Raw genomic sequence first — 16,801 nt, forward strand, 5'->3', positions numbered from 1 at the left:
ATCTGATGCTGTCATGATATAGTTCTGTCGGAGAAGACCTTCATTGGGCGTGTTATCACGTTTCCTACGTTAGTCTTGCGCATACTTCCAGACTATCAAACGGCTGCCTATCAACCTAACTTTCAAGAATACACTTGCATCGGAAGAAAAACATATGCTTGATATCGTATTTTAGGCTGAACCGTAAAAAGCCCCCCATCAATCTAGTTATCCGATAGAAGGTCCAAAAGCATAGGAAAGCAAAGGTATCGACAAAGTGAGAAGAAAAGCGTCAACGGGTCTCCCGGTCTCTCTTCATCTTATATTAATGCCCGTTTAACAACCCGGAATAACCAGGACGCATCCTCCCATCCACCCTGCGCACCAGGCTTCTCAACTTCGGCAACCGACTCCCCATCCGTAAGCGAAAGACCATCCGCCTCATCCCCCGCCGAAAGCAGTGACAAATTATCATGATGCAGCTCATCACTGTCGCGCGAGTAATCCGGCTCTTCAAACGTAACTGTAGTTGTAGTCGCTGCAGCCCCGATCCTTGTCGTAGTCGGAACAACAGAAACAGGTAACTCATCAACTCCAAACAGCGTCCACTCAACCAACCGATCAATCCAAGTCCCCAGCCCAAACCCACGCTCACGCGTAAGCCGCTGCAAATCAGCCTCGTCGAATTCATCCAGTGTCCGATCCGATAAGTCATCTTCATCCTCCGATCCACTCTCTTCATCCCAGTACTCCGACTCCTCATCTGATATCCCCCTCTCCCGCTGCAACGCCGCTATCTCCGCGCGAATCTCCTCATCCACGAAATCGGGCTCCAACCGACCTTGTACACGCACCTCGGGGCTAACCGTCCCCGTCCCGGAACTAGAAACCCGACCCGACAAAAGCGGCATAGATGTCATAGCCAGTCCAGCCCGACTACCCCGTCTACTCCCGCCACGGGAGCGAGAATTCCGGCGCGACAAAGCAGGCGTAGAAGCACCGGACCTCGACTTACGAGATGAGCTGGATTTAGTCCGGTTATGGTGACGGGGCGATTCGGTCTCGTATGGCATTGAAACGAGACTTGTTGAGCTCTCGCGCTTGGAAAGCCAGCTTTGGCCCTTTTCCTCGCGGGTTGATGAGGCGAGTGCGATTCCTGCGCGGAGCATCCATTCTGCATCTGATTTGGAAGCTTGGCTTTCGCTGTATGGGCGTTGGTGGTGTGATGTGCCGTTGCGTTTCTTTATTTGGTGGTGGAGTGGGAGTGCTACATCTTTGCTGTGCAGGTTTGAATCACTTAGTATGCCGGAGCGGGTGGAGCTCTTGCTGCGAGTGTGGCGGGTGCGAGAGTTGCTGCGTGAGTGGGAGAGGATGGGTGGAGTGCTGGGGACTGAGACGCTGGAGAGATATGAGGTTCGAGGGCTCTCTACTTCGTCTCGTGGAGAGAAGTAGTCTGTTGGTTCCAGATCATCGATTGGAAAGCGCGGAGTGAGTGGAGCGAGGGAGATGTGGTGGAGGTTGGGGTACGAGCGGCGGGAGCGAAAGCCCACCGGGTTGTTGAACTGGGATACGGGTTAGATAGGTTCATATGACCATGAAGTATTGTGTTTAGTATACTCACTTCCATGGTGGCCTGGGTTGAAGAGAGGCTTCGAGGAAAAGAAGAGGAGAACCGTGGAAATGCGGAGTTGCCGCACGTGTTGGCATGTGAAAGTGACCGTGCACGTTTTCGGTTGAATAGTTACTTGAAGCTGTGTATAGCTTCAGGTGTAACGAGGAATGCTGTTTCATATTTATTCTTCCTTCCTACTGTGTTAACTCCTAGCTTGGTGGGCTGGTTCGGGATAGGTGGCGAAGTTTTGATCTATATCACATAGCTCGTAACTTCATGGTATGACCGAGGATCATGCAACGCCACGAAATCTACCCGGAACCATCCACCTGTAGGGCTCAACCTCAACCATGAACAAACAGTTGACTTACCAGTATTATGGCCATGATCGGCCTTTGGCACATGTGGTCTTGCGAGTCCGTTCTGGTACCTACGTCACCAGCATCGAGCGCTACTCACCTCTCCATAACCGTACAAGTACCTACATATACCTAGGCATGATGAGAAACATGGATGAGAAACATGGTTCAAATGTTTTTTCGATGGACATGAATACTAACTCATTTATACAAAAGGTTGAAAAATATACAGCACTTCCAAATCATCCCTGATATATTCAAAGTCGGGAGTCATGGAAATCCAGGACATCGGCACCCTTGGCCCTCAAGTCCTCCAGCACGTTATACTCCATAATCCACCTCATACGCTCTCCCAAAGCCCCCGGGTTAAAGTTGTCAGTCATCTGATCTGGTGTGTCGGCGCTAGCAAGCCTTCCAGCATCGTAGCTAGTCTGTGTAACACGATCTGTCCTAGGCTTGCGCAAGTCCTGGTAGAACTTGAAAGCTCCTTCCAAATCATCACCCTTCCAATGGCGCAGGATAGTCGCGAGTGCAATGCCCGACTCAATAGCCATACAAGTTCCTTGGCCTGTATCAATTGTTAGTAAAATATCTGTTGATGTTGTTGCGAGGAACTTACCCTGGTGAGGAAGAGTGGAGTGAGCAGAGTCACCCAGCAGGATGATACCGGAATTCTTCTGACCCATTTCGTACCACTTATCGATTGGATCGCGCACGTAAAGAGCTTGTTTGAGCATCTTGCCATCAGGCGAGCTCTTACGCAGTCCCTCGATGATATCCTGCACCTGCGGGCACCAGTCGCGAACGTGCTCTTGCAGGCTAGCGATATCCGAGCGAGACATCCAGCTCTCCGAGTCCCAGGCCTCAAGCGGCTCAGACATGAATCCAATAACGGCAGCGCGATCGCTGTTAGTCTCCCGGTTACCGATAGGTAGAATCAAGACGTGTCGTTTAGGGCCACGGAAGTTGACAGTCTTCCGCAGTAGCTGGGCGGTCTCCTCAGGGAGGTCCTTGTAATCGACGAAGCCACGGTACACGACCTGGCCTGAGTAGTTGGGCGTGTCGCCTAGACCCATATCTCGACGAACATTGGACTTGATACCGTCGCATCCTATGATGATGTCGGCCTCTGCGGTACTGCCATCTTGGAAGTGCAGAGTGTACGGTGCGCCGGAAGAGTTGCGATCAATTGAGGCCAAGTGCTTGCCGAGGTTGAGGGACGATTGGGGCACACGCTCCTTGAGGGAGTCCAATAAGTCTGCGCGGTGCAGCAGACGAGCCGGCGGCTTTGAAAATTCTTCAATGTGGCCCAGATATTCACCTGACTTATAGCTGTGATACTCCATGTAGCAGGGCAGCTTGCGGGACGAGCGACGCGTCATGCTCTCCTGCAGACCAAAGGCGTCCAATACACGATTGGCATTGGAGGTAATGTTGACACCGGCACCGACTTCACCGAACTGCGGTGCCTGTTCGTAAAGCTGGACGTTCTTCAGCCCCGCGTACAAGGCTGCGTTAAGAAAAGACATGCCGCCGAGACCGCCGCCAACGATGGCGACGCGCTGATCTTCGAAACCCATGTTGTGTATAGTATAAAATGTACAGAGTCCAACTGCAATAAGAAAGAAGAGGTATGTTCAAGGTGCTTCTTATATGTATAAGACCATCGGCTTTTCCCCGCCTGGAGGTTTACCGTTCCGATCAACGTCAGGCTGGGAGTGACTTTCCGAGCGTGGGGGGTGTGGGGTTGTCACTTCTTTAAGAACTCTTCCGAGTGTAGACCTGCGGATATCCCGGTCGATCGTGGACGAAAGTGCGGACTGCTATAGACGGAAACAATCTTTCTTTCGGTGACCGTGCTTTGTATGTTCTATATTTCATCTTTCGGAGATTTTATCAACGTGCGTTGTCGATCTCCGTTGATGTGAACTCATCGGATACTGCGTTCATATGTGGTAGACAACAGCCATACCAAAATTTCCGTAAATTGACAATCTAGAATTAGACAAGAAGCAATGAAAAGCACCTCCCAAACAACTACAGTCTGCTTCAAACCAAGACTCTGACCGTAGCCCCTCCATCATGGGGATCGGAAGCCCCACCATTAATGTGGCGTTGACACATCCGAAGGCTCCACCAGCATCGGATGGGCGTCTCTTAATCAGCAGGAGACCCGAAACTGCCTGAAGTCATAGATGCCGAGCTTACCGAACTTGAATGGCATTAAAAATGGGTTTATTGTAATCATCAGGGTTGTCAATGGTGGTATCATGGATACTTCGGGGTAGTGGTCGCTAGCGATGGATTATGCTTTTCATGATAGTGAATAATTACATTTCTGAAAGTTATGTATCCCCGGCTCAGCCAGTCCCGAACTTTGTTCAGGGAGATTGAAGTATCATACTCCTCAGGCTCCTGGCCTTTACTCCACAATCTTGCCCTTGTTGACAACAAATCCTTCCAGAGCCGAAATAGCCGCCCACAAGCGGTTCTCGGCCTCGGGGAATACCAGGGACCGATCGCTGTAGAAGACCTCGTCGCTAACCTCCTCGGGGTGGCGGGGCAGGCAGTGCATGAACTTCCAGTGTTCCTTAGCACCGCCACGAGTGGCCAAATCGGAAGTAATCTGGAAACCGCTGAAAGCCTTCATGCGCTTCTTGGACTCCTCCTCCTGGCCCATGGACACCCAAGTATCGGTGACCAAAATATCAGCATCTTTGACCGCCTCTTCGGGAACATTGGTCTGAGTGAGCTTGCCGGGAGTGGGCACACCCTCGCCGGCACTCTTGATAACCTTGAGCATATCGGCGGGGATCTCGTAGCCCTTGGGTGTAGCGACAGACATGTCGACACCCATCTTAGTAGCACCAATAGCCAAATCGAAAAGAACGTTGTTGGCGTCGCCAACCCAGGCGATCTTCAGACCCTCCAATCCCAAGCTGGAGACGTTGTGCGCCTTGGGTGTGAAAGCCTCGTAGATAGTGACGAAGTCGGCAATAATTTGGAGGGGGTGGTAAGAGTCGCACAGCGCATTGATAACGGGAACGGAAGAGTCCTTGGCTAGATCAGCCACATCGGAGTGCTTTGCGACACGCGCGACAATGCAGGAAACCATTGACGAGATAACGACGGAAGTATCGTAAACCGACTCGTTCACGCCGAGTTGGATGTCGTCCTTGCCCAGGAACATGGGGTGGCCGCCCATTTGAACGGTAGCAGCTTCTGTGGAAACACGAGTACGAGTACTTCGCTTGTTGAACATCATAGCGACGGTCTTGCCGGAGAGCGAGCCGATAAGGCTTGTCGGGATGGCTCCAGACTTGATGGCTTGCTTGTGTGAAGAGGCATTGCGAACCAGGGTTGCGAATTCAGCGGGTGTCAGGTCCGCGATAGACAGGAGGTGACGGGGAGAGGGAGAGGGAGTTGTCTGGGAGGCAAATCGTCGAAGTCCATTAGCCTGGAGAGTTCGAGGCAGGGTAGAGGTGGAGCTGGCCAATTGAGTTACACTTTGGGCGCCATAACGGGCGGCAGTTTTGAGACCGCTGGCCATGATGGTCTTTGGGGGTATGGAAGTATACAGGGTGACTGTGCAGGTGCAATTGGGGAAGAGGGAAAGGGAATTGGGGGAGACCGGGGGGGAAGTAAAGAAAGAGTGGGCGCAATGACTCAACTCTAAAACCCGGAGATGGTGCGTGGGTCTGCCTCATTGCCTCGTTGCCTTACTGCCTGTTGCTCCAGGTGTCAATCCCCACGCCTTCCATTATCGTGCTTATCGTCATCGAGGGACCCCCATCTCTTCTCCTCCATCTCTCTGCTTTGTGACAGCAGAGATATCTATCCACTGCTCTAACTTTTATCATATCACTCTGGCCATCATGGTGGATGAGGCAAGCCAGCCTTTGCTGGATGGCCAGGCCAGATCCTCTTTCGAGGCTGCAGGTCGTCCTGACCAGCCTCGCCGATCATTTGAACTGTCGTCAGAGTCGACCCCTCTCTTACAACGTCGCGACGATGACATCAACACATATGGAACAGAGCGAAGGTTATCACAATCATCTGCTGCATCACACCTGGAAGATGGATCCCCCAAGAAACGAAGCCGGGTGCGATGGCCGACCGTTATCTCGCTTGCCTTGTTAACTACAGCCATCCTGGCGATTCTGCTCTTTGCTTTTGCTGCGCCGGCCGTGGTAAAAGAATATGCTCAACAAGCTGCCGTGTTCAAACCGACGACGCTTTCAATAGATTCCACGACATCCGAAGGCGTTCGCGCTCGAGTTCAGGGCGAGTTTGTTATGGACGCGGGTCGTGTGAAGAGCAAGTCTATGCGCAATTTCGGTCGCTTGGCTACATGGATTGCCAGAGAGGTTGAAACTGGGGAGTCAGATGTGGATGTTTATCTTCCAGAATACGGAAACGTACTCGTTGGTAACGCCACAGTCCCATCCATCAAAGTCAACATTCGCAACGGCCATCATAACCAGGTCGACTTCTTGACAGATCTCAAAGCTGGTGATATCAAGGGAATACATGCTGTCGCTTTAGATTGGATGGAAGGGAGATTGGGCCGCCTTAGCATAAAGGGAAGAGCAACAATACACCTCAAATCAGGCTTAATTGGCCTGGGAGCCCAAACCATTACAGACACGGTCACATTCGAAGGTGAGCTTACCCGTATTGACAGACCTGACCATATACTGACTTGCTCACAGAAAAAGATTTCCCTGCCTTACCAAAGATTGACATCATTAAGTTGGATGTTCATGATGACAAGGATGGAGCCATGGCAGTCGATGTTTTATTGGCTGCTTTGATCGACTCTCCTATCGCTTTGGTGATTCCTCCCCTTGGGTTTGAGATAATGGTTCCCAATTGCTCCCCTGGTGACCCTTACATCATGATCGCCGATGCGACAACATCGGAGATCCAGGTTCGCCCTGGTGGAGCAACTGGTGTCAATGTCCAGGGAATTATCAAAAACCTCCCCGACGAGCTCACTGCTACTTGTCCGGATGAGGAGGGCTCTCCTTTGGACTTCCTGGTCTCGAGTTATATGCGTGGCGATAAGACGACAGTCTATATCCGTGGTGCAGATGCACCATCCGCTGAAACACCCGAGTGGATTGTAGATTTCCTGCGCAGCGTCACTGTTCCTCTGGACTTTACGGGAGGTGCCTTCGATGATTTGATCAAGAATTTTACCATGTCCGACACGAAATTCTCGCTTCCCGATCCCTTCGCAGAACCCGGGACCCCAGACTCGCAGCTAACCGTGTCTGGCATGGTGAAAGTTCTCATCAACCTGCCGGAGCAAATGAATTTCCACGTGGATGTTCCCAAAGTCCGAGCCCTAGCGAATGTCTTCTACGAAGGCGAACAGCTTGGAGTATTGAACATGGAAAAATGGCAAGACGCCAACTCCACCCTCGTGGAAGATCAGGACGGCTCTTCAGCTCTGCTTGTAGAGTCACCAATCAAGGATATCCCATTAGAGGTCACGGACAGCAACTTGCTGGCACAGGTCGTCCAGGAAATGCTCTGGGGCTCCGGGTCCGTGGTGTTGCACGTCGCTGCCACCGTAGACACGAAGGTCTCGACTGGTCTTGGACGCTTCGCTGTGCGGGGCATTCCCGCAGATGGGGATGTTCCTGTAAACAGTATGTTTTCAATGATCTCATAAGTTAGATAGTATAAATTAAACCAATTTGTTCTGTGATTGACGTTATCATAGCCCCTGGAACGTCGATTGATCATCTTAACCCTCGAGTCGTATCGCTTGAACTCAAGAACACCACTGAATCCTCACTCTACGTCTCTACTCAAATGAACTTTACGAACCCGACTAACTACTCTGCAACGATTCCATTCGTGGATGTCCTGATGCTATACAATAAAACAGCACTTGCTCATATTATGGCTCGCAACATCGCGATTATTCCTGGGAACAACACCAACGTCCCCATCGATTTCTTGTGGAGCCCACTAGACATCGGCGGTGTCGATGGGAAAGAAGCTGGCAGAGCTTTGATGTCCTCTGTTGCCTCAGGCTCAAACACATCAGTGACTATCAAAACGCACGAAGGAACATTTCCTTCTCTACCAAATATTGGCAGAGGGCTTTCCGCCGTGCCAATTGACGTTCCTGTGCCCCGACTATCTACCCCTGGATCACCGGGTGATGGCGATGAAGAAGACCGCGGCCCAAATTTCATTCAGGATTCAACGGTAGGGCCCTCACAATAAGACCCGGGATCGCTTTTACTGACCCTATAACACACTCCAGATCCATATCTGGTCTTCAACCGCCGAGTTCACATTATTTTCCCCCTTGACAGAAAACAGCATCCAAATCACATCGATTGATGCAACCGCTTTCTACGAGAAAAATGAGCCGATTGGTAAAATAAACTACAAATTGCCTTTTGATGTCCCACCCGGTATTTCACATACACCACGCCTGCCGGTTGATCTGGTGCTAGGTGGAGTTGGATATGATGCCTTGCGCAGGGCGCTTGGACAATCGTTACTGGTTGATGCAGTGGCTACGGTTGGGATCAAGCTCGAGAATTATCAAGATATTGTTTTCTACAATGGGACCGGGATCGGAGCCAACGTGAGAATTTAAGAGACGAGACTGTGTTGAGTATGTACAGGAAAGCCTATACTTGGCTAAAAATGTTAGTTTCCTACTGGTGGGCGTTTGGGTCATTTATTTGAGTGTACTGAGTATGAGTTACCAATCGATTGCTATGAATGGGAGGGCCTCTGCCCAGGTAGATCTGAGCAGGCCCTGGCCTCTTGATACTAAGATCTGACTGGTTTTACGCTAGTTCTGTTGCGTACTAGTTCCGAACAGACCAAGCTAAAGCCCGTGGTGGAGTATTTGGTTCCCAGTTAATACTAGTGCGGAGCGGGATGTGGGGAATTCCGAGCGATTAGCCCAGCATACCGTACATAGTATCACACAGTTCGCATGTCTGGAGAACGTGCGCCTGCATATCCCCGATAGCCACGATGGAGCCTCCGCCTGCAGACGAAGCCAGCCTTCATTCGGCTCCCATCAATCGTTGGAGCAAAACCCAGCTCTCCTGTAATCTATGTCGTCGAAGAAAGTGGGTACCAAGCATCATTGACTCTCCGAATCAAATCTGACCAAATTCACCGATAGGCTCCGATGCGATCGCAAACAGCCCTGTTCGACTTGCACCGCTCGTGGATTGACTCTATCATGTGCCTATCCCAATAGCCAAGGCCCACAATCGCCCGTGTCCATTCCCCAGCGCCGACGGGTGCCCAAGCCACACGAGACCCACGGGAGTCGCCCCCAAGGAACCGTCCAGGATCGGCTGAGCCAGTTGGAGCAGGTTGTCGTTTCACTGATGCAGAAGACCACTTCCGATGGCCAAGATCGACCGGACCGGTATTCCGTTGCGTGTGTTCTCAACGACCACACTCAAGGAGGCTCACCGGAAGGGCCCACTAACTCCGAGGACTCTCCGGCTCAGTCCGACGGCGGAAGCGTATGGTTTAGCTCCTCAGACGCTCAGTACGTCGGAGGAACCCATTGGGCCGCCATCCTAGATAGGATTGCGGACCTCAAGGAGCAGCTCGGACGAGGAGGCGACGGAAATGTTGAAAATCCTGTTATGCTGCATACTTTCCTGCTGTATGGATGTAAATCAGCGAGTAAAGAAGATATCTTGGCAGCGCTGCCCGATAGGCCCGCTGTCGATCGTTACATTTCTCAGCACTTCAATCGATTGGACTTGGCGTCATGTAAGACCCTGACCAGCAATATCCTGAGGCATATAAATCGACTAATATAGGGAATCAAACCCTTCGGCCTGTTTACACGGTGCTCAGTTTTCACGCGTGGTATGCGAACGAGTGCGCCAAATAACATGACCAGAGTATCTTGTGATTCTAACGTTGATGACTGTAGTATGAACGGTTTGGGGAGAATCCATCCCAGACTTCGGTGATGTGGCCAGGTCTCCTCTTCTCCATGGTATGTCTCGCAGTGCTGGCTTCAAGTGCGGCGGATTCCACCTCATCTCCGGGAGTCCGCAATTCGCTGGTGGATACGTACCGCGAAAAGATAGTCCAGTGTCTCATTTTGGGCGAGTACACCAAATCCGGGCGATATGTTTTTGAACCCCTATACCAATACCTGACCATCGAGTATTCAATTCGGAAAGATGCTGATCGGGACATCTGGATCCTTTCGGGAATCTCAGTCAATATAGCTCTGCGCATGGGTTACCACCGGGATCCATCGCACTTGCCAGGAATCTCCCCATTTGCGGGAGAGATGCGACGGCGGGCCTGGGCCACCATTCTGCAGGGAGATATCCTGATCTCCACCCAAATGGGCATGCCGCGCATGATCAAGGACTGGCAATGTGACACCGTGGAGGCCCGTAACCTGAATGACTCGGATTTCGATGAAGATTGCCTTGAGCTTCCTCTGTCCAGGCCAGAGACGGAGATTACTACAGTTTCGCACTTGGTTGCTCGGCGGCGGATTTTTGCTGCCTTGGGTGCGATCGTCGATTTCACTGCATCAGTGCGACCAGTGGCTTACGACGAGATAATGCGACTAGATCGCATTCTGCATGACGCAGAGGCGATGGTCCCTGCCTACCTCCGTATGAAGGCCATGGCTGCGGCCGTGACTGATCCCCCGCAAGTGATTATGCACCGGCTCTTCCTCAGACTGATGTTCCACAAGGGTCAGATCATGCTACACTGCAAGTATTTAAGCCCGAACCAAGCCACATCTTCTGATGGCCACACATCATACATCCACTCGCGGAGCTCTTGCATAGAGGCAGCATTGGGTATTTTGGGAATCCAGCGAATCCTCGACGAGGAAACCGGCCCAGATGGCCAGCTTTGTATGATACGATGGCGAGCTTCCTCCTTCATGAAGCATGAGTTTTTGACAGCCACGATGCTGCTGTGCTTCCTCGCGTGACAGAGGCGCGGTAGCCCGGATGCTCTGACCGATATCCATAACTGGGACCAAATCTTGGCAGCCCTAATAACCGCACATGGTATCTGGATACGGTCAAGGAATTCATCAGCTGAAGCAAAGACAGCAGCAGACACCCTCAGCATTATTCTGGCTAAAGAGTCGGGGGATGCTAATATGGGCGCAGAGGGCCAGGCTATGAACAATGATATCGCCCTAAATCCAGGTCAGTCGGCCTTCTTAAATCCCCCCCTCCCCACACAAGTCCTTGCTTACAATGGCTCAGCCATGCCGATGCCCTTTCCCACTGGAGGGTTCAATGAAAACGGTCTGGAAGAGAACTTTTGTTATGGATTTCCTTCCATGGGGTCCAATCAGATGTTCCCAGGCTCAGCGGTAATGATGGATCCGAACCTCGCATGGCAATGGCAAAATGTCTGTTACAGCTCCCCTCCTCTATAAATTTTACTCACTAGGAACCAGTATTTTGAAACCGAATTACCGCAGGATCCAGCCTAGAGCATACATTCAGAGTGTGGAGTTTGGTAAGTTATTGTGATCGGGGTTTTTCGGTGAGATATCAGCTTTACCACATACGGCCCCAGATCCAATCTCAATGAGACGCCTAGGCTACCTCGAAGACAAGGAAAATGCGTATATAATGAATGAGCTTTCCTCAATGTCAATCAACTACCCCAGCTATCATCTTGTATTCTCAGAGCTCCTCGGTTTCTTTAACACTAACTGATATAAACGCCTGCCCTCCATGCCTGAACCAATTGCCATTATTAGAGCCGCCTGCCGATTTCCAGGCGAGTACGATAACCCCAGCAAACCCTGGGAGCTGTTGAATAACCTTTAAGACATTTCCAAAAAAAAATCCTCAGGAATCGCTTCAATGTTGATCATTTCTATCACCCCGAGGCAACCTATCATGGAACGACGAACGCCACCAAGTCCTATTTTCTTGAGGAGAACATTGCCCCCTTTTATGTGCCATTCTTCAATATACAGCTAATGGGGAGCGATGCCGTTGATCCACAGCAGCGTCTACTCCTAGAGGCTGTATACGACTCTCTTCGCACCGCGGGTTTGCCCATGGAGAATCTCCGCGGACCATCCACCGCCGTCTATGTTGACATGATGCGTGATGACTGGTCCACGATGGTATTGAGTGATGTCGAGACCCTGCCGACTTATACAGCTACTGGCTTAGCTCGAAGTTATTCGCAGCGGTACCAGCATGCTGGAATATATCAACCAGGACGGGCTGATGCTCACGTTCTACGAAAATGGACTGGCAGCTGGGCCAAATAACCATTGGCTGGGTCGTATCGTCACCCAAATTGCACATCGCTATCCGGGAATGCATGTATCTCGACGTTAATAAAGCAAGTATAAATGAACACCTTTGAAGGATGGATGGATACCTCGACCGCTGACTAAGCAGGTGACTTATCCGAGCAGATCACCAACCGGGGAGCTCAAGCCTGAGTCCGGATACTCAACTGCATGAGGGTACTCAGTGAGACTGTCCTGATAGAAGCGGCCTAGATACCTAGGAATGGCCCCATTCGTGTAAATCCTGTAAATAGAAGTACCTACCTAGATACTGGTTGGCGTTTAGGCCTTTATTAGAGTGCATGAGATGCCAATCGATTTGCTATCAATCAGAAGTTTGTTTTACTATTTTGTTTTCTAGGGCTAAAATCAAGTCTTCTTTGACGCAGGCTGCGATACTTAGAGATATCGAGAGGTTTGAAATTTGCATGTTTTACATCTAATTGATAAACCTAATCTCCTATTAAGAGAAGCATTTCGCACGAAAATCACAAACTTGAAGGAATGCGCAGCAGATGAACCAGCTCATATTGGGTATGGAGTTTTTGAGTTGATTCATGGAAAGGCGCTTAACCAGGGGGCAGGGTGCTGGCATCGACGACGTCGGCGGCATCCTTCTCAATCTCCTCAGTAGGCTCGGACAGAGGGGAACGGGGCAGAGCCATGAGACCGGTACGGGTGGACTCGAGGATACCGAAGGGACCGATCAGCTTGAGGAAGGAGTCGATACGGTTGGGCTTGGCGGAGCTATATAAAAATCAGCTGTGACTCACGATCAAGTTATTCTAGAGGTCAGTGTACTTACACCTCAACAATGCAGTTGTTGGTGCTGATATCCAGAATCTTACCGCCGAACTGGTGAGTCAGGCGTGTGATAGCATCCAAATGCTCGTGCTTGTGACGCAAAGCCTGACTGGGGGGTAGGTTGCGAGGGTGGTATTCAATTTCTTGAATGTTGTGAGCATGGTGCTCACCTTCGGGGGTGATGATCTCGCGGTGGTGCTGGAGCAGCTCCTCGAAGAACTCGGGGCCGAGAATGGAGACCTTGGCAAGCAGAAGCTCGCGCTGAACCAGAGCAGACTCGGTGTAGTCCAGCACAGCCCAGACGGGGACAAGGTCATCCAGCTGGCGACGCGCCTGCTCGACGACGCCGTCCTGGCCCTGCAGCACAATGGTCATGCGAGAGAGGTCATCGACCTCAGTGTTGCAAACAACCAAGCTGTCGATGTTGAAGCCACGGGCGGCCAGAATTCCGGACACACGGGACAGCACACCGGGCTCGTTCTGAACCAGACAGTTCAGGATGTGGCGCTTCGGGGGATTGGTTGGCGGCGTTGGGGTCTCGTACAAGATAGACGAAACAGCAGTGGGTGCATCCCACTGGGGAGAGGAGTCCGCAACCGGCAGGGTCAGCGGCGAGCGGCGGTGCAATGACTTGTATGCCAGAGCAGAGGTCGAGCTGGAGGAGGAGCGGATGCTCTCAAATCGGGGCAGCGCCGTAGCAGTGCGAGACCGAGCAGCAGCTGCTGTCGGAGACAGCAGCGAAGCCCTCGCGGACAGTGTCAATGGGCGCCTGAAAGCCATAATGGGATCAGGACGAGGGTTGTGCGATGAATCACTCCAGGTTCTCCGGATTCTTTTTGCTCTTCCGACCTCGGCCAAGCTGACTCACCGCCCACTAGCCAAATTAGGCCTAGTGTTTTATACCAGCACGTGATCCGGGGGTTTTCGATGATCGCGAATATCAATTCGAATTTCGCTGATAAAGACAGCTGCTTGCTAGACGGCATTCTTGTCGCCTCAACCTGCGTCGCCTTTTTCACCCGGAGCCATTGGTCCTATTTACGGCTTTTGGGACTCTCACCATATTGCGCTAGGCCCGATTCCTAACAAACTCCTTTCGGTCAATCTGGACCTTTCTCTCCTCGCGCATTCAATCGTTCACTTCCCCCACCTCCTCCGCTTTCCCAACTTTTGCCACTATGGCTGATGACGACCGTCGCGTCAAGCGCTCGCGCTTTGACCAGACTGAGCCTGAGCTTCGGCGCTCCCGTTTCGATCGCCGCTCGCGGTCTCCGTCTGGTAGACAATCGGAACCCACTCGCACTCGCAGCCCACTGAGCCGTGAACCGCGTAGCCCCGCGGGCACCGGATCGGGAAAAGACTCCCCTGCTGATCCGGCAGCAGCAGCTGGTATGTCTTGCGCTTTGCGCGCATCTCTATGTTGATGAATATTGAGCGCTAACCGTCTGGCTTCCTTTGTTTACAGCGGCCGCTGCGGCTAAGATCAATGCTCAGTTGCAAGCCAAAAAGGGCATTCAGCATATTGATGTTCCTCCCATCATGTCGGTAAGTGTACCATCAAAATACCTGCGCGCTCAACCTGGCTCGAGCTGACAGATTTTGAATTTTGAAGAGCGCAAGCCCTGGCATGCCATCAGACTCACCCTCGAACCAGAATGGCTCTGACAAGCCCAATCACGAAGTTTACGTTGCCGACGGAGACTACATCAAAGACATCGAGATCAATGACTTGCGCAACCGCTACACCCTCACCAAGGGCTCTACTCAGAAGATGGTAAATTACTCCGATGTTGCTGATTTTCCAGAGATGCTGGGCTGCATGGGATTCTCACGTGTGGCTGTAACTCCAAGTGCCCTTCTCTTTTGTTCCCATGAATCTTGTATGGTCGGATGAAGCTTACACGAGACCCACTAAACTCATAGCATCTCACCTCCCCTCTGTTGCATCTGCTGACCTCGGCTGCGTGAATTTTAGATTAAAGACGAAACTGGCGCCGGTATGCCTTTTACTCCGTGTGTTCTAATTGAAGAGGAGCTCATTGCTTACTCCACTACCAGATGTCACGACCCGAGGAAACTATTACCCGGACAAGAACATGGCCACGGCCGCGGTAAGTGATGGTTCTCTAATTGATATGAGCAATAGCTAACAGGCACAGAAACCCCCACTTTACCTTCATGTGACCAGCACCAGCAAGGAAGGTCTCGACAAGGCCATCCAGATCATCGACGACATGATGAAGAAAGAGCTCCCCAATTTGGTTGACGAACGACGATTCCGTCGTCCCCAACGGGAGGAAGTCGAGAGGGACGAATATGGCCGCGTATGGAAACCCACCTAGCTATATTCCGAGTCTTGCTAACTTGCTACAGCGCAAATGGCCAGATGAGCGCATCCCCATCGATCTTGAACCCATTCCGGGATTTAACCTGCGTGCCCAGGTTGTCGGCCAGGGTGGTCAGTATGTGAAGCATATTCAGTCCTCGACCGGCTGCCGTGTTCAGATCAAGGGCCGGAATTCTGGCTTTATCGAGAACTCCACTGGTCATGAGAGCGATGAGCCTATGTACCTGCACGTTGCGTAAGTCATTTTGCTTCTTATAGCGCTGAACCTATCTGACGTTCCAATAGTGGCCCTGATCCTGCTCAAGTTGAACGTGCTAAGGAACTCTGCGAAGATCTCATTAAAAACGTCACTATTGCCTATGAGGAGCACAGGGACAACCCCCCTCAGCGCGGTTATGGAAACCACGGCGATCGCGGTGGCCGTGGCGGCGGTGATCGTTATCAGGGCGGCGGTGGCCGCGGAGGATATGGAGGTGGCTACGACCGTCGTGACAATCGCAGCCGTCAATCTCCCGGCCCTTCGGCTAGTCCCACCTCCCAGGCCGCTCCTGCAGCTGGCAATGCCACAGACTATGCTGCTCAGTACGCCCAATACTATGGAGCTGACCCTTATGCTGCCTATGGTGGTTACGAAAATTACGTCGCCTATTATAACTACTACCAGCAGTATGCCGCCGCTCAGCAACAACAACAGCAACAGTCCCAAAGCCCTGCTCCTCCCCCTCCCGCGAGTGAGGCCCCCCCTCCGCCTCCCCCGGGTTCTGGATCTCCTCCCCCTCCTCCCGGTACCGGACCTCCTGGTACCGGTGCGGGCGGCTACGGCATGGTATGTCCTCCATTTTACACTGACTTGAAACTTGCTCATTCGTTCTTCTAGCCTCCTCCCAGCGGTCCTCCTCCGCCGGGCTATTAGACTGATTACTGAAAAAGCGTCACGTTGCCTCTGGAATCTTGGTCTTGATTCAATTCGGCGGTTTGTGATTCAATTCGGCGGTTTGTGATTCAATTCGGCGGTTTGTGATTCAATTCGGCGGTTTGAAGACAGAGCTTTAATTATTCCGGCTTTAAAAATGGGGAGAATACAATTGGTTTGGTAATTCTTGTGGATTCAATGTGATTGTGCTACCTACACCTACATAGGCGTCAAAGGATTTTTATACATGATTTTTTCTTATTGGTAATCCGGTCGCAGTACTCTACCTTGGACCAAATGGTCTCTCGACGTGTACTTCGATGCACTCATCCCATGCTTTGACGAGAGATGAATATTTCTAGTCACTCAGGTATGTATGTATCACGTCTCATCTCGCCCGGGAGCGGTGATTGCAGATTGCCGCCGGGCGTGGAAAACTGGAAGATTTTATCACAGTTGACGTACCCCGTAG

At 51.6% G+C, this 16,801-nt stretch overlaps 8 protein-coding genes across 8 annotated transcripts; 4 read left to right on the forward strand and 4 right to left on the reverse strand.

Moving 5' to 3' along the window:
* Positions 1-299: 299 nt before the first annotated feature.
* Positions 300-1,606, reverse strand: N7443_004477 (DUF3984 domain-containing protein; the record flags this gene model as incomplete). The annotated part of the gene is made up of 2 exons (XM_056884533.1): positions 300-1,541; positions 1,601-1,606. 2 exons carry the CDS (start codon positions 1,604-1,606, stop codon positions 300-302), a joined length of 1,248 nt encoding a protein of 415 aa, XP_056742811.1.
* A 601-nt stretch (positions 1,607-2,207) lies between these two features.
* N7443_004478 (uncharacterized protein) lies at positions 2,208-3,530 on the reverse strand (the record flags this gene model as incomplete). The annotated part of the gene is made up of 2 exons (XM_056884534.1): positions 2,208-2,518; positions 2,570-3,530. The coding sequence occupies 2 exons, from the start codon at positions 3,528-3,530 to the stop codon at positions 2,208-2,210; spliced, it is 1,272 nt and encodes a 423-aa protein (XP_056742812.1).
* Positions 3,531-4,372: 842 nt separating this feature from the next.
* Positions 4,373-5,500, reverse strand: argB (ornithine carbamoyltransferase; the record flags this gene model as incomplete). Its single annotated transcript, XM_056884535.1, has 1 exon — positions 4,373-5,500. The coding sequence occupies one exon, from the start codon at positions 5,498-5,500 to the stop codon at positions 4,373-4,375; it is 1,128 nt and encodes a 375-aa protein (XP_056742813.1).
* A 325-nt stretch (positions 5,501-5,825) lies between these two features.
* Positions 5,826-9,776, forward strand: N7443_004480 (uncharacterized protein; the record flags this gene model as incomplete). Its single annotated transcript, XM_056884536.1, has 4 exons — positions 5,826-6,612; positions 6,663-7,607; positions 7,682-8,175; positions 9,141-9,776. 4 exons carry the CDS (start codon positions 5,826-5,828, stop codon positions 9,774-9,776), a joined length of 2,862 nt encoding a protein of 953 aa, XP_056742814.1.
* A 155-nt stretch (positions 9,777-9,931) lies between these two features.
* Positions 9,932-10,927, forward strand: N7443_004481 (fungal specific transcription factor domain-containing protein; the record flags this gene model as incomplete). The annotated part of the gene is made up of 1 exon (XM_056884537.1): positions 9,932-10,927. One exon carries the CDS (start codon positions 9,932-9,934, stop codon positions 10,925-10,927), a length of 996 nt encoding a protein of 331 aa, XP_056742815.1.
* A 763-nt stretch (positions 10,928-11,690) lies between these two features.
* Positions 11,691-12,241, forward strand: N7443_004482 (putative polyketide synthase; the record flags this gene model as incomplete). The annotated part of the gene is made up of 2 exons (XM_056884538.1): positions 11,691-11,770; positions 11,812-12,241. The coding sequence occupies 2 exons, from the start codon at positions 11,691-11,693 to the stop codon at positions 12,239-12,241; spliced, it is 510 nt and encodes a 169-aa protein (XP_056742816.1).
* A 593-nt stretch (positions 12,242-12,834) lies between these two features.
* Positions 12,835-13,849, reverse strand: N7443_004483 (acetolactate synthase regulatory subunit; the record flags this gene model as incomplete). Its single annotated transcript, XM_056884539.1, has 2 exons — positions 12,835-13,012; positions 13,071-13,849. 2 exons carry the CDS (start codon positions 13,847-13,849, stop codon positions 12,835-12,837), a joined length of 957 nt encoding a protein of 318 aa, XP_056742817.1.
* A 398-nt stretch (positions 13,850-14,247) lies between these two features.
* N7443_004484 (KH domain-containing protein) lies at positions 14,248-16,329 on the forward strand (the record flags this gene model as incomplete). Its single annotated transcript, XM_056884540.1, has 9 exons — positions 14,248-14,458; positions 14,535-14,614; positions 14,682-14,843; positions 15,045-15,066; positions 15,128-15,180; positions 15,229-15,393; positions 15,443-15,651; positions 15,702-16,242; positions 16,294-16,329. 9 exons carry the CDS (start codon positions 14,248-14,250, stop codon positions 16,327-16,329), a joined length of 1,479 nt encoding a protein of 492 aa, XP_056742818.1.
* Between the last annotated feature and the right edge of the window lie 472 nt (positions 16,330-16,801).

Source organism: Penicillium atrosanguineum (assembly GCF_028827265.1).
Source record: "Penicillium atrosanguineum strain IBT 20685 chromosome Unknown utg000003l_segment0_segment0, whole genome shotgun sequence".
NCBI classification, from domain to species: Eukaryota; Fungi; Ascomycota; class Eurotiomycetes; order Eurotiales; family Aspergillaceae; genus Penicillium; species Penicillium atrosanguineum.